Genomic DNA, 17,252 nt, shown 5'->3' with positions numbered 1-17,252 from the left:
TCTCAACTTTGCTGGGTACACCATACCAAATCACACCCCCTTCTTGTACAATGCCGCCTTCACTTGCCCAAACGCCGCTTGTCTTTTTGCCAACTCCACTGTCAAGTCCTGGTAGATCCGAACCGCAGTACCATCCCACAGCACCTCACGCTTCTGCTTCGCCCAGCTTAATACCTTCTCCTTCATGCAGAACTTATGGTAGCAGATAATTACTGCTGTTGGCGGCTCGTTCACTTTGGGCTTCGGCCTTGATGACCGATGAGCTCGGCCTAGTTCGTACCGGGAGGGGTTCTCACCCTCCACCATCAGCACCGCCAACTTCTTAGTGAAGTATTGTGTTGGCCTTGGGCCCTCTGTCCCTTCGGGCAAGCCCACAATTCTCAAATTGTGCCGCCTTGAGCGGTTCTCCAAGTCTTTGAGCTGTGCTCGGAGTCCTCTGTTGACCTCCACCACCTGCCGCAGCTCGACCCCATTGAGGTGGCCTGGTCGCTGTGTCGTGACACGGCCTCCTCCACTTCCTTCATCTTGTTGTCCTGCTCTCTCACCTCGGCTGATGTCTTTGCCACCGCCACCCTCACCGGGGCGATTGCCTCCTCCACCAATGACTTCAATGCGACCACCGTCTCCTTCCTCAAGGCCTCCATGTGCCTCGCGAACTGCTTTTCGAGCTCCACAGCCATCACCTCGGTCATCTTCTCCACTGTAAGTAGTGCGGCCCTGCCTTGGAGTTCGGCTTCCGCCATCCTGTCAGCACTTTTGCTCGTCCTCTCATTCAGCGGCGAACCCGCATTTCCTCCTTTCTTCGACGCTGCTCTTCTCCTCCTTTAGCGGCTTATTGTTTTTTTTTCTTTTCTCTTCTCTCCTCTTCCACCCACCTGTCCTTCATCAATCTGAATTATTCTTTTTTTTTGAAAAAAAAACAGATTTTACTTGCTTCACACACAAAAAAAAAGGGGAAAAAAAAACTTTCAACAAACTTCTTTAAACCTTCTTTCTTCCTCCTCTACATTCCTCCAGAGCTCCCCTGGGACCGGTCTTCAGCCTTTCTTCATCCTCGGTGGGAGCCATTCGATGTGGGACACCCCACCTATATCGTGCCCTGGCCTTGGGCCTGCCGCCTCGGCCTCCTTGTAGCTCCGCCCCTACTGCTCCGAACTCCACGCAGCGCTGGGCCCGCCCAGCGCCTTAGCCGCTGTCGCCCGGGGTTCTTCACCGGTTTTTAAACCGGCCCCGCTAGCTGCCAGTGACGGCCCCAAAGGCAGATGATAGTTGGGTGGGGTGGGGGGTGTGAGTGAAGACTCGGGGAAATCCCCGAAATTGCTGCAAATCGTGGCCACCGGTGGGAGCTCCTCTTACTGCGGCCGCCCTCCTCGCCCACGCCACCGGAAGCTCATCTCTAATTGCCCTTGAACTGAGTGGCATTTCAGTGGGGGGTTGGGGGGGGGGGGGGTGAGAGAGGGGTGGCAGTTAAGAGTCAACCACACCACTGTGTGGGTCTAGAGTCACAAGTAGGCCAGACCAGGTAAGGATGGCAAATTTCCTTCCCAGAAGGACATTAGTGAACCAGATGGGTTTTTACGACAATCCACAATGATTTCATGGTCATCATTAGACTTCTAATTCCAAATTTTTATTGAATTCAAATTTCACCATCTGCCATGGTGGGATTCGAACCTGGGACTTCAGAGCATTACCCTGGATCTCTGGATTATTGGTCCAGTGACAATACCACCGCCTCCCCTCATGTATCTTGTTACATGTCTGCCTCAGATAAAAAAGTGCACAGTTGATTCTTTTATCAGCTGAGGTGGACCAGCAAAATCTTCCTTATTAAGGTAGAAAGTTTGAACACACAATTATGGTAATCCCAATTCAATGAGATATCATTTATGAGATAGTAGGTTTCCCCATTCTCTGTCCCAAGGACTAATACCACAGGCTTTAGGCTTTTCTACAGTGTATCTAGCCCACGTAGAATTGTTAGAGCACACCATTCTTGCTCTCCAGCACGATAGGGGCTGTTTAGCACAGGGCTAAATCGCTGGCTTTGAAAGCAGGCCAGCAGCAAAGTTCGATTCCCGTAACAGCCTCCCCGAACAGGCGCCGGAATGTGGCGACTAGGGGCTTTTCACAGTAACTTCATATGAAGCCTACTCGTGACAATAAGCGATTTTCATTTCATTTTCATATAATAGTCTCCTTAATCAATATTGCCACCCCCTTCTTTCTATCCTTCCTGATTTTTCTTGAGCATCTTGTATCCAGGATATTTAGTTACTCAGCGCTGGATTCTTCGGTCATGCCTGTCACAGGATCGCCACGGACAGGACGCGGACCATGTGGAAGCTCAGTAACCTCGGGCGGGAATTTCCAATCGGCGGGCTAACTCGGCTGAAGAATCCCGTCCTCGGTCCTGCCTTTTTTTTTCCAGCCAGGTCTTTGTTATCATTATGGGCATCACATTCCCATGTGGTGATTCGAGCCTGTAGTTCACCATCTTATTTACTACATCTTGTGCATTTAGAACAGTACAGCACAGAACAGGCCCTTCGGCCCTCGATGTTGTGCCGAGCAATGATCACCCTACTCAAACTCACATATCCACCATATACCCGTAACCCAACAACTCCCCCTTAACCTTACTTTTTAGGACACTACGGGCAATTTAGCATGGCCAATCCACCTAACCCGCACATCTTTGGACTGTGGGAGGAAACCGGAGCACCCGGAGGAAACCCACGCACACACGGGGAGGACGTGCAGACTCCACAGAGACAGTGACCCAGCCGGGAACTGAACCTGGGACCCTGGAGCTGTGAAGCATTGATGCTAACCACTATGCGTAAATGCAGTGTGACATCAAGTTCAAACATTGTTGCAATTCCCTTTAGTCAGAACATTGAATACAGGAATTGGAATGTCTTGTTACAGTAATCTAATAATAATCTTTATTAGTGTCACAAGTAGGCATACATTAACGCTGCAATGAAGTTACTGTGAAAATCCCCTAGTTGCCACATTCCGGCGCCTGTTCGGGTAGAAGGAGGGAGAATTCCCAATGTCCAATTCACCTAACAAGTACGTCGTTTGAGACTTGTGGGAGGAAGCCGGTGTGCCTGGAGGAAACCCACACAGTCTCTGGGAGAACGTGCAGACTCCACACAGACAGTGACCCAAGCGGGAATCGAACCCGGGTACTTGCTGCTGTGAAGCAACAGTGCTAACCACTGTGCTACTGTACCACCCATAAAATGAAAGCCCGAACAGGGACTTGAACCCTGGATGCTCTGAAGCTGTACAAGTCATTAGTGAAGCCACACTTGGAATACTGTGTACAGTTCTGGTCACCCTTTTATAGAAAGGATATTATTGAACTAGAAAGAGTGCAGAAAAGATTTACTAGGATGCTACCAGGACTTGGATGGTTTGAGTTATAAGGAGAGGCAAGATAGACTGGGACTTTTTTCCCTGGAGTGTAGGAGCCTCGGGTGATCTTATAGAAGTCTATAAAATAATGAGGGGCATAGATAAGGTAGATAGTCGCCATTTGTTTCCCCAAAGGTAGGAGAGTATAAAACTAGAGAGCATAGGTTTAAGGTGAGTGAGGAGAAATACAAAAGGGTCAAGAGTGGCAATTTTTTTCACAGAGGCTGATGAGTGTCTGGAGCGAGCTGCCAGAGGCAGTAGTAAAGACGGATTCAATTTTGTCCTTTAAAAAGCATTTAGACAGTTATATGGGTAAGATGTGTATAGAGGGATATGGGCCAAATGCGGGCAATTGGGACTAGCTTAGTGGTAAAAACTGGGCATCATGGACAAGTTGGGCCTCTATGACTCTTGCGTATGTAACTGGACCAAATATTGGGTCATACTAGAGGGAGTATAACTCAATTTTCATGACAATTCTACTGGTCCTTTAAATAAAAATGCACTGTTGGTTTACTGGTGGTCTTTTTACACCTGAAATCAATTTGGTGAATAATTTTCATAAGCTGTTGTGGATGGTAGTGAAGAAAGAAAATGATACTTTGATGCCTAACCTTGGCTCAATAGTCGAACTCTAACCTCTGAGCTTATGGTTTTAAGTCATACTTAATGCACTGACATTCCAGTGAGTGATTGATTGATTTGATTTATTGTCTGTCAGGTGTACCGAGGTACAGTGAAAAGTAATGTTCTGCGTACAGTCTAGACATGAAAAAACATAGGACATACGATAAATACACAATGAAAGTACATGGACACAGACATCGGGTGAAGGATACTGAGTGTAGTACTGCTCAGAAGAGAAGATACGAAGAGATCAGTTCAGTCCATAAGAGGGCCATTCAGGAGTCTGGTAACAGCGGCGAAGAAGTTGTTTTTGAACCTGTTCGCGCGTGTTCTCAGACTTTTATATCTCCTGCCCTTTGGAAGAGGTTGAAAGAAAGAATAACCTGGGTGGGAGGGGTTATGCTGCCCGCTTTCCCAAGGCAGTGGGAGGTGTGGACAGAGTCAATGGGTGAGAGGCGGTTTTGCGTGATTGACTGGGCTGTGTTCATGACTCTCTGTGGTTTCTTATGGTCTTGGGCCAAGCAGTTGCCATACCAGGCTGTGATGCAGCCAGATAGGATGCTTTCTACGGCGCATCTGTAAAGATTGTAAGAGTCAATGAAATTCCTTAGTTTCCTGAAGATGTATCGGCTTTCTTGTGCTTTTTTTGGTCGTAGTGTCGACGTGGTGGACTAGGACATGTTGCTGTTGATGTGCACACCTAGGAATTTGAAGCAGTCAACTATCACCACCTTGGCACCATTGATGCAGACGGGTGTGTAGAATACCAGCTCCTTACTCTTGCTGACGTTGGGGGCCCTAAATCTGTACTCTAAATCATCATTGTTTGAGATCCGACCCACTGCGGTCGTGTCACCAGCAAACTTGTAGATGGAGTTGGAGCCAAATTTTGCCACACAGTCATGTATAGGGAGTATAGTAGGGGTGAAGTAGTTAGCCTCGCGGGGCCCCAGTATTGAGGACTATCATGGAGGAGGCGTTGTTGTTTACTGTGGTCTAGTGGTCAGGAACAAACATAGAACATAGAACAATCAGTGCCGAAGGAGGCCACTTCGGCCCATCGGCACCGACCCACTTAAGCCCTCACTTCTACCCCATCCCCGGAACCCTATAACCCCTCCTAACCTTTTTGGTCACTAAGGGCAATTTATCATGGCCAATCCACCTAAACTGCACATCCTTGGACTGTAGGAGGAAACCGGAGCACCCGTTGGAAACCCACGCAGACACTGGGAGAACGTGCAGACTCCGCACTGACAGTGATCCAGTGGGGAATCGAACCTGGGACTCTGGTGCTGTGAAGCCACAGTGCTAGCCACCTGTGCTACCTTGCTGCCCTCAGTCGAGGATCTAGTTGCAGAGGGTGGACTTTGATATGAGCTTGGCTGGGATTATGGCGTTGAAGGCAGAGCTGTAGTCAATGAATAGGAGTCTTGACGTAGGAGGCCTTGTTGTCGAGATGCTCCAGGGATGAATGTTGGGTCAGGGAGATGGCGTCTGCTGTGGACCGCTTGTTACATTATGCAAATTGCAGTGGATCAAGGCATTCTGGGAGTATGGAGTTGATGTGTCTCATGACCAACCTCTCGGAGCACTGAGTGCTGCTCTCTCTCAGGCATCATCTTTTGGTTGAGACAATCCAAGGTCCCATGTCATTATTTTGAAGAAGAGAAGGGGAGTTCTCCTGGTGACTTAGACAATATTTTTTCCTAAGTTATCTTAAACACCGTCTGGCCATTTATTTGTGGCAACTTGCTGTGTTGAAATTAGCTGCCATGTTTCTTACATTACAATAGTGATGGAATATACTTCAAAGTGTTTTGCTTTAGGATATTGAAGAACATTTTATATGATTCTATAAATGCAAGTTTATAGAATCATATAAAAATCATATAAAAATGCAAGTTTCCTCTGCAAGGAGGAAATTGTTGAACTAAAAAAAAAAGGAGTTAACTTGATTCAGTTTTGAGCACTTGTATTCAAAGTCGAAAGATTGTGGGATCAGGTACAAGACATGGTCACATATCTAAACCGACAATTTTAGTGCACTGCTTGATTATTCGAGGAGCTATTTTTCAGATGTCAATTTAAACTTCCTCTTCCATTAGTTCAAATGGAACCATGACATGCCCCATGACACTATTTGAAGAAGATCAAAAGATTTTCCCAGTTTCCTCGCCAATATTTGTCTCAACTAAGGACAGATTAGCTGGTGATTTAGCTCATTTGCTGTGTGAGAATCTGCTGTGACACTTGTCTACATTGCGACAGCGGCTACACTTCAAAAAGTAATTAAGTGATTGTGCTGTTGGGGACATTTGGGAAACCTAAGGACATGGAACATGGTCTGAGATTGCATATATTTTTGCCTGATAAGGTAGAATTCATGTTAAAAAGAAAAATAGTAGGGAGCGTCTCTGACATTTATAAGGAGCTTATGGGGTCGGAGGAGACGCAGACCGAGGAGCTGAAGCGCAGGTGGGAGGAGGAGCTGGGAGGTGAGATAGAGGATGGTCTATGGGCAGACGCGTTGAGTAGAGTCAACACGTCCGCAACATGTGCCAGGCTCAGCCTGATACAATTTAAGGTTGTGCACCGGGCTCACATGACAGTGGCCCGGATGAGCAGATTCTTTGGGGTGGAGGACAGGTGCACAAAATGTGCGGGAGGACCTGCGAACCATGTCCACATGTTTTGGACATGTCCAAAGCTTCGGGGATTTTGGCAGGGGTTTGCGGATGTCATGTCCAAGGTTTTAAAAACAAGGGCGTCGCTGAGTCCAGAGGTGGTGATTTTCAGGGTGTCAGAAGATCCAGGAATTCAGGAGGAGAAAGAGGCAGATGTTCTGGCCTTTGCTTCCCTGGTAGCCCAGAGACGGATACTATTGGCATGAGGGACTCAAAGCCCCCGAAGTCGGAGACCTGGCTATCGGACATGGCTAGCTTTGTTTGAATGGAGAAAATTAAGTTCGCCTTGAGAAGTTCAAAAAAAAATAGTTGTTGCACATTCGCAGAGTTGGAATGCTTTAAAATGCAAGCATTTTGTAATGCAGTCGCGCACAAATTTTTTGTGCCCATAAACAATGGGCATGAAAATTGCCTTGAAGTTGCTGAACTTGCCAATTCAAATAAGCGGAATTGACAACACATAGTTAAAGCAACAGGATCTCCGAAATCCCTCCTGAGTTAATAACTACATGTAGTGATGTTAATTCATCTCCATCGCACTGTTGAGCCTTCTTATTCCTCCAGCTTAGTGCTCTGGATGAACACATTCTGTATAGAGAAAAATAATAGCATGCACAAGAAGAAAGCATTGAAGTAGATCACAGTGACTTCATTTTCATAACCGGGGATTGCTGAGTGCACTGGACTTCCTTGATGCAGGTATTGGTCAAGATTCGCGGAGTCCAAATTTAGAACCTGGCTTTTCCCGAGGAACCTATGACCTAAAGCTGCATCCTATCAGGCCTGTCTTTGCTAAAATCTTATCAAGCCACTTGTTGAGCCACAGTGACGATGTTAGATGGGTAATAGGGACAGTACTTATAATGTCTCGGTGAATTTCAAGCACATGAATGTTGTTCAGCATTCATATGAATGCTGTTACAAAACCTCTATGATATCAGAACAGATTGATATTCTGCTGACAGTGGCTGCTGCTTAGCACCAAGGACCACACATGTGATATATATACCTGTAGCGTCCAATGGATCAGGAAGCTACCACCCTGCCAAACAGCTAGCTATGGTTCCAAGATCAAGTTGTGATGTCAGCATAATGAGATCCATGTTTCGCCGACTATTCATTTGGGATTTAGTACCCACTTCCCACCCCCATCCTCAGTAGTTCAAGCTTACCACTGTAAGATGATCTACTGCGAGACTGCAAAGCACTACCATTTTGTGCAGATAGGTAAAATGTCAAAGGCCAATCAATTGATCTTCAGCAATAATTGTCAAAAATCAGACCCAATGTAGTAGGATGTCAATCATCTCCTTAATAGATATTCCAAGTGGCTTTGTCTTGTCCAACTGTATAGCCATTAAGTAGTACATAACAGGAAGGAAAGTTGAAAAGCAATATTACATGGGGTTCTTTGCTGTACTCTACATGGAATTTTGACAGCACCTATTTATCATTTCTCTGGACTGGAAAAGCATTACTGCATTAATGGGTGGCTGGTGGATTAGTTATCAATTTTTTGATGGTTAACACTTTCCTTAAAAATTTGTGTCCACTTGTTTAGTCTGTGAACCTGCACAGTTGCAGTTGGGGAGTGTGTAGATTACCACCTATAAATTGTGATGCGGCATTCACTCGGGATGTGGGTTAGGGGGAGAATAGAGGAGAGACAGCAAATGATTGATCCGTAACCTTTGATTTATCCAATGTATAAGAATGTTGCACAATATGTTATGCAGACTAACACATGTCCGGTTAAAGGTAGAATAATCTACCCGAATGGGAACAGTCTCCTAACATGCGCACTCAGAGCACCGAGAAACCCAATGCTATTGAACGGGGTTCAATTTGGGTAGATTTGGGGCCTCAGCAGGGAACTTGGCGACGAGGCCACACTTAGTCCTAGAGCAGAGCTCCTCAGTGCAGGAAATGGCATCCCAATCTCTTGCCCCCCCTTCCGCACCCGCACAGGACACCCCGGGCCTGATCACCATTGGAGAAACAAATGGCAGCTTGGCACCTCCAGCCTGATGCCTTGGCAGTGCCCTTGCCAGCTGGCAGTGCCACCTGGGCACCTTGGCAGTGCCAGGCTTGCATCCAGGCTGGGAGTGCCAAGGTGTCTGGGTGGTACCAGCAGTGCCAGGGTGCCATCCTGCCCGGAGGACAAGCACCTGGGGCCTCCAATCCTAGGGAGACCCTCACAAGTGCCGTTCCGTGTGCTCCCGTTTATGGAAGCCAGCACTGAACTGCGCTAACCCAAGGTCTCCAAGGTGAAGGGGTTAGACCTCAACGCCTTGGGTAGATTGTGGGAGTGCATATTAGAGTTAGACTAGCTGTCTTGATCTAATATGCATATTTGCTAAAATGTGATCCACGCACAATGGGATGGATTCATAGCGCGACGTCTCGCGAGATTGCATGATCCCATTCAAAAGTTTTGGTTTTATGAATTGGGACAGACTTCAAGAGTAAAGAAGGAATTATATATTTATACAAAATATTGGTTAGACCACAGTTGATATACTGTGTAATTGTCATTGTAAAAAGGATACGCTGCCCTCTACTACCTCAGTAATGTACTTTACCACTCCCTCTCCTTCTCCCCCCCCCCCCGACTTTAGGAAGAGAAGTTTTGTTAAGCCTCGTCGCCATTTCGTATTCCTGAAAATTATTGTATTGCAAATTCTTGAAGTATAACATAGTCGAGACTTCAAATTCTAGGAACAGCAGGATTGATCTGCTTACAGGAACTGTGTGATTGTTCCATTTCCATGTCTGAGTGAGGTTGTCAAATTGTGACCACTTTATGCTGTAGACCCCTTGCCATGAAGGAAATGGGCTGCGACTAAAAGTAATTTTATAAATTATGCTTTCAGGCAGAGGAGACTCATCCTTTCAGTTCTAGTGCAAAAGGTCATTATGCTGTCTAGCCAGGCCACTCTCTTCCTTATTCTTCCCTCTCCCATAATATGTTCTTCTTGTGTCTTTAATAAATAGAGATCTTAAATAATAATGTAAGCAGATCAATTCAATTTTTCTTGCAGTTTGAAAAGGTACAGTTATGTTTTTTTTTTCCTCACAATCTATTGAAAAACTTTTTGGTAAAAGCCAAATAAACTAGTCCCCTTTCAATAGCACTCCATCTTCTACTGCTGCATCTTTCAATTAATTTTTACTCCAGAAACAGATCTAATTGCCTCATGATCATTTTTGAAATTTATGCAAGCTTCTGTGGCCTTACCTACCAGCATATTTTACAGCTGTACTTGGATGATAGAGTTTCGCCTGCCGTTTGTCTTGCACATAGCTTTCTCATTTTAAACTTATTTTTAAGCAGTGAATAATTTAGATGTGTCATGTTGGTCGAGGCCCAGGAGAGCAAGTACCACTGAGCATGGACCATTGGATGCTCAATTTCCTCTCTAGGGTGATGATTATTTAGCTGAACTTTCTGTGCGCATCTGTGAAAGTCCATGAGGGCTGCATCAGCCTGGTGATGACTGCGGCACAGCTTTGCAAGCGACAGTAGGTTGGATTCTGCTCTCATTCTGCAGTTTCAGCAGTTTATGCCTTGCCCACTTATTAACCACAATCTCTTTTTTTCTCTCCTGTCATGATGAATAGTGTTCATAACATGCTCAAACAACACTAACACGGTATTGCTCTTCCTCTCTTGCTGCAATAATGTTCTTAATTAGAAGAATCTAATGAGATCGATTAGTCATTAGCCCTGACCTCGTTGGCCCGTGGTGTGTTGTCAGCTGATAACGGGGGAGCTCAGAATATTGTTGGTAATAAAATGTGAGCACTTGGTTAGAGTGATATGTGTCACTGTGGAATTAGTCTTTTATGACCAATAATAGACAGATTTTGCACTGAGCTGGTGCTGCTCTCTGTCAACAAGGAAGTTCCACTTCACCAGTGCCATGACTGAAAGTAATCTCACCCGTCTTCTCTGATCTAGCATCAGTGGAATGTTGGGTCTTGGTTGATCGCCTGGTCCTTTTCTAGAGCTCCATGGACAGTCCAAAAAGTGCACTAAGTCAAAATGAGAGATTTTGTGCTCTAGTGTTAAATACCCATGTCACAGCCCCCAGCACAATGTTCATGTGGTCTACAAAATAGTCTACTTCCAGAAGTATCAGCTAATTTTTGATTCCAAAAGCTGTTTTGCTATGAGGATAGTGTCAACCTGAATGCAGAAGAGTGGCATGCATAGGTTACTGTCCCCGGGCTTACACCCTAACCGTTTATTCAAGTGTTTTTTGTGTAGTATTCAGTCTCTCATGACTGGTTCTCAACAGGCCTGACCAAGTAAGCACAGGCCCTTCAAAATACTTAATCCATCCAGATACTGCGGAATTCCGATTATTATAGAATGGTGAACAGCTGTCTTCTCCAAGGAGTCTCCTCGATTGTTCAAGGGTTGCTGAATCCTGCTTAAGCTGTGATTCTTACACGAGGGTGAGGTGAGGCAAGCCCTCAGTTTATTTCAGCCTGTACGGGAATAGAAACCTGTACTGTTGACATTATTTTGAACTACCTGTTAGCTCCCAAGCTAACCAGCCCCTGGAGCAGCTATAAGGAAGTTATTTCTTGCAGGATTTTCTGTCTCCTACTTCTGGAGATGTTTTATTGCTCAATAGCAACTTGCTCCGCATCAGAATGTTATTTGTTTGGAAATCCTGATAACATGGGATCACAATTGAACCCAATCCTGTTTTTGTTCAATTTTCAAAATCAAGAATTAGTTTATTAGGGTAAATAAGAATGAATCATTTCTGGTGTCAGAAGGATTGGGAAGCAGAGGTTCCAGATTTTAAGTAATTGACAAAATAACCCGAGGCGACAGGAGGGGAAAACTTGTGATCTGAAATGCACCCTGAAAAAAAGGTGGTATGAGCAGATAACAAGAGTAACAACACGCTGAGGGGGTAGTCACTTATGGGATGTTTGGCTGGCTTCCTTACTCTTGAAAACCTAGGTGTGGAGATCAATCCTAGCTAATATCACTTAAATCGGCATAGACCAGGGACTGAACTCTTCCTGTTTTGTATTACGTAAATTCACTGAGCTATCAGTTGTGAGGAAGGTCAAAGAGGTTAATTCATTTTTAAGATTAGAAACAGAATAAAGTTGATCCAGGGCTGGTTTAGCACAGGGCTAAATCGCTGGCTTTGAAAGGAGACCAAGGCAGGCCAGCAGCACGGTTCAATTCCCGTACCAGCCTCCCTGAATAGGCACCAGAATGTGGCGACAAGGGGCTTTTCACAGCAACTTCATTGCAGTGTTAATGTAAGCCTACTTGTGACAATAAAGATTATTATTGAGATTATTATATATTAGGTTCTGGAGCGAGAAGGATTTGAAGGATTTAGCAAAAACAGAGCTTGTCAGCAAAGGACAGGCTTGTTCCCTGTCCCTAACCTCAAAATATTTGTATTGTTACATAATTTAGTGAAATATGTTTCTCCTGGTGGCGCATAAAAATGGCACAAAACCCTTGTCTGAATAAGGCTTCATCCTCCACCAGTCATCAATCATAGATTCTGGGGAGTCGGTAACAGACTTGTGATCCTGCACTGACATAACAGAAAAGCCAAATGAGGGGTTGGGTAGCTAAAGCAATCAAAAATAGCTGGGCCTCTTTTGTATAAGGGGCTTTTTCTTTTGGTGAAATGTTTGAGTGGGGAATACACTGCATCTCAGACTAAAATTACTACTTTTTTTATATTTGTGTGTCACCCAGTTGGCCAACCTGTCTGTTGAAGCATTCATCTTGAATGTAAGGGTCAGATTTACATTTGTGTCTCTTTCCCCAATTCAGTAAGTTTTTAGATATATTAGAATTCAGAAAGCAGAGTACAAAATGATGGAAATACATAAATTTTCAGGGGAAAACATACAGGGCGGGATTCTCTCAGCCCTGGACCAGGCCGAAGAATCCCCACGACCGGGCCGCACTGGCCCCGGCGGCGGCACGCGATTCTCTGCAGAACGCCGGTCGCGGGCCGCTCTACGCGGCCCCCCGTGATTCTCCGGCCCGGATGGGCCAAGTGGCCGTGAGAAAAAAACCGCGTCCCGCCGGCGCCGTTCTAACCTGCTCTGAGCCGGCAGGAATTCAGCTTTGAAGGGTCCGGGTGTGTGTGTGTGTGTGTGTGTGTGGCTCCGACCCCAGGTTGCCTCTGATGCGGCCTGGCCCGCGATCAGGGCCCGCCAATTGGCGGGCCGGCCTCTCTAGCTGGGGACCTCCTTTCCTATACGCCGGCCCCTGTAGCATTGTGCCATGTTGCGTTGGGGCCGACGAGTTGAAGGAGGCCACTGTGCCTGCGCGCGTTGGTGCCAGCGCCACTGTGCATGTGCGGATCCCGCGGCGCACAGTTCGCGCCGGGATCAGCAGCTGGAGCGGCATGAACCGCTCCAGCACTGTGCTAGCACCCTGTCCTGGCCAGAATTAGTCTTGTCAGCGGCCCGTTCACGCTGTCGTAAAATGCGACGGCGTTTATGACGACGTGGACACTCTGCCATGGGATTAGAGAATCCAGCCCAGGAAACCTGTTCTGAACTGAAGCTATATAGAGTGAAGAATGGCAATTGCTTTTAATTATCAATTGCAAAACTATCAGAGACCTGGGATCACAAATTCACTAGTCTGAGGATATGGGGTAGACCATTTAGGACAGAGATGAGGAGAAATTTCTTAATCAAGAAAGTGGTGAGCCTGTGGAATTTCTTACCACAGGAAGTAGTTGAGGCCAAAACATTGTATGTTTTCAAGAAGCAGTCAGATATAGCACTTGGGGCGAAGGAGATCAAAGGATATGGGGAGAAAGGAATGGGCTATTCAGTTGGCTGATCAGCCATGATCATAATGAATGGCACAGCAGACTTGAAAGGCCAAATGACCTCTTCCTGCCTGCTCCTATTTTCTCTGTTTCTGTTGCTTACCAGGTCATTTCATACTACATTTGAGGCAGTATTTCTAAAAGATTCATTCAAGGGATGTGGGCATCGCTGATAAAGAACAAAGAAAAGTACAGCACAGGAACAGGCCCTTCAGCCCTTCAAGCCTGCGCCGACCATGCTGCCCGTCTAACCAAAAACCATCTACACTTCCGAAGTCCGTATCCATCGATTCCCATCCTATTCATGTATTTGTCAAGATGCCCCTTAAACCTCACTATCGACCCTGCTTCCACCACCTCCTCCTGCAGGGAGATCCAGGCATCCACTACCCTCTTGTGTAAACAAAAAACTTCCCTTACACATCTCCTAAACTTTGCTTCTCGCACCGTAAAACTATGTCCCCTATTAATTGACTCTTACCACCCTGGGAAAAAGCTTCTGACTATCCACGCTGTTCAGGCCCCTCATAACTTGTAGACTTCTATCATGCGTCCCTCAACCTCATCGTTCCACTGAGAACAAACCAGGTTTATCCAACCTCTCCTCCTAGCTAATGCCCTCCATACCAAGCATCATTCTTGTAAACCTCTTCTGTACCCTCTCCAAAGACTCTATATCTTTCTGGTCGGTAGGTGACCAGAATTGAACACTATGATCCAAGTGTGGCCTAATGAAGGTTCTATACAGCTGCAGCATGACTTACCAATTTTTATATTCAATGCCCCAACTGATTAAGGCAAGCATGCCATATGCCTTCCTGATTACCTTATCCACCTGCGTTGCCCCTTTCAGTGACCTGTGGACCTGTACACCCAGATCCCTCTGACTGTCAATACTCTTAAAGGGTTCTGTCACTTACTGTATATTTCCCACCTGTATTAGACTTTGCAAAATGCAGTACCTCACATTTTGTCCGGATTAAACCCCCATCAGCCATCTCTCTGCCCAAGTCTCCAACCAATCTATATCCTGCTGTATCCTCTGACAGTCCTCGTCCTCTTCCTCAGGGCCAGCATTTATTGTCCTTGAACTGAATGACTATTTCAGAGGGCATTTAAGAGTCAAGCACATTGCTGTGGGCCAAAGGTTTCATGGTTATCATTAGACCTTTAATTCCAGGATTCTATTGAATTCAAGTTTCACCATCTACCATGAGCCTGGATTCCTAGCCTAGTGACAATACCACTACCCCATCACCTCCCCTGTGTAAGTGTGGGACCAGAGTCGTATGTAGAGCTAAGTAGCGCTTGCCGATTCTCTTCCCTGAAGGACTAGTGAATCAATGGGTTTTTACAACTTTCACGTTTTAAGTTAGGAACAGGTGTAGGCCATTCAACCCCTTCAACAAGTTCGACTATTCAGTTTGACCATATTTGATCTGTTAATGTCCTGTCCTAACAAAAATCTTACTATTCCAGTTTTGAAATATACAATTGACCTAAGCTCAACAACTTTTTAGAGGAGAGTTCCAAAGGTCCACAACCCTTTGAGTGAAGTGTATCTTGAAATTAGCCATGAACAGCCCAGATCAAATCATTTTTTCCTGGATTCCTCCACCAGATAAAATAGTTATTCCATGCCTATGCTGTTAAATTCTTCAATTCAGATTATTTTCAGTTTTGTAAATTGTCATGGTGAGGTTGAACTTGGAACCTCTTAGTTTGGAGTCCAGTACCATAACCTGCCAGGCTACCATACATGAAACAAGAATTTTCTTTTCTCAGTAATTCTTATTGTGTTTATTACTCCATTAATGTGTTCAATTTATTTATTCATAAAATACTTTTTAATGCTTGTGCAGGTGTAATTTTCTCCTCCTCGGTGAAGAGCCCTTCAAATAACCGATTCATCAATACGAGGTATAAAATAGTGAAGAAGAATACAGGCTGGAATAGTTCATTGCCAGGAGCCTCTTGCGGTGTCTCCTGGAAGACAAAGAAGGTCAATGGCTGGAGCTCGAGGTAATCTTCTGTTTCAAAACTAATTGTGTATGCACGACTTAGTCAGGTGCTTGTCACTGTTTCTCTTCAGTGCCCTTCGGGTTAAAGATTTTAGTAGTGGAAGCAAAAGGCGCCACCCTGACCCTGCCTGAGGTCCACACATAAGTACTTTCAGTAGAAGGTGCTGATGTCCAGCTGGTTTCATCTGTTCTGCCCCAGAGCTGCTGTGCCCAATTGCAACACCCCTATTGCTGCAGTATTCAACCTTCAATGAACCTAGGCTGCTCAATTACTCCTAAGATAAATGGATTCAGCCCTGGAGAGGCCTTTTGCATCTGATCCTAAAAGCCAATGTGGCCATTGCAGTTCTCGCCAGTCCTAGCGATCCTTAGTTGTACCAAATGTGAATTATGCTTCTTTACCTTAGTTTTCTGCGATTATGGGTTCATTTAGTAATTTTTGGCCAACTGAAAGTTAACTTTTATGAGACATGGTATTAGTGTTTTTACTTAGCAGAACAATATGCATCCTATTCTCCTTGGGAACTTTTTGAAATCCTTGAACCCTCCTAGTTTAGGTAAAAAAAAACAGCAAAAAATAATCACACTATTCTTGGTCTCTTTTTTTTTTTGCTGCCCTTTAAAAATAACCCCAGCGATGAGGTCAGTCAGAAATGAGAATCACGTTAGTCCGTCTGTAAAATTCATTTGAGTGAAGTTGATCCCTGTAAACACGTGTGGATTACAAACTCACTGTCCCTTACTGTAATTGCTGCTTCAGCTGTGTGGTGAACCGTGAAACTTTTAAACTGGTTACTTAGGCATCAGCTATGGTACTTCCAATAAGCATTTCCTGTTGAATTTAAGTTCAAGTTATTTGCTTTCATTTTACCCGCTTTATGCTGCAGAACTCATTATCTTTCTCATTTTTATAAAAACTTTTATGCATTTATACAATTTTTGCAGAAATAAAACTACAGTAAATGACTCCGTTATTGCACATGCAGACTAATCATGTGAATACAGTAATCTGATTATTTTGAAAACAAGTCCAATAATTTGAAGAAACAAAAACAAAAAAGTGAGTAATTAAATTATCAATTGAGCAACACCAGAGAAAAATAGTGAAACTGCCTAATAATTAACATTAAGCAGTCAAAGCACAAAGGAACTTGCATATCACCCGTGGCATTATTTGCAGTAACACAAGTGATATTTTACTATAACAGGACTGTCCTGCTTCATGGTGCACAGCTTATGATGTAACACAAGAAATGGGAACATGAGCAGACAATATGGTCTGTTGATCCTGATCCACCATTCAGCACGATCATGGTTGATGATGGGTTTTAGCTCTGTTTTCCTGCTCACCCCTTCCCCGTATTCCTTTTTACCTGAGACACCAAAAATCTGTCTTGAATGTATTCAACAATGGAGTATTCGCAAACCTCCGGGTTAGAGAATTCTAAAGAATCATCACCCTTTGCGTGAAGAAATTTCTCCTCGTCTTAGTCCTAAATGCTCAGACCCTTATCCTAAGACTGTGCCCCATGTTTAAGGTTATGAAACTAGTGGAAACAATCTCCCAGCGTCTACCCCATCAAGCCCCTTCAGAATTTTGTAGGTTTCAATGAGATTGCCTCTCATTCTTAAACTCCAGGTTCATAGGC

At 44.9% G+C, this 17,252-nt stretch overlaps 1 protein-coding gene across 2 annotated transcripts in view; it reads left to right on the top strand.

Annotated features, from left to right (window-relative positions):
• Window positions 1–17,252, top strand: part of zc3h3 (zinc finger CCCH-type containing 3) — a 315,450-nt gene that overhangs the window by 89,208 nt on the left and 208,990 nt on the right. For both annotated transcript variants that reach the window (XM_038808835.1, XM_038808836.1), the window contains exon 4: window positions 15,445–15,604. In XM_038808835.1, the coding sequence (XP_038664763.1) occupies window positions 15,445–15,604 (160 nt within the window). The remainder of the gene's footprint in view (window positions 1–15,444; window positions 15,605–17,252) is intronic.

This window comes from Scyliorhinus canicula, chromosome 10, assembly GCF_902713615.1.
Source record: "Scyliorhinus canicula chromosome 10, sScyCan1.1, whole genome shotgun sequence".
Classification (NCBI taxonomy): Eukaryota; Metazoa; Chordata; class Chondrichthyes; order Carcharhiniformes; family Scyliorhinidae; genus Scyliorhinus; species Scyliorhinus canicula.
This window is presented reverse-complemented; position numbering and strand designations above follow the sequence as displayed.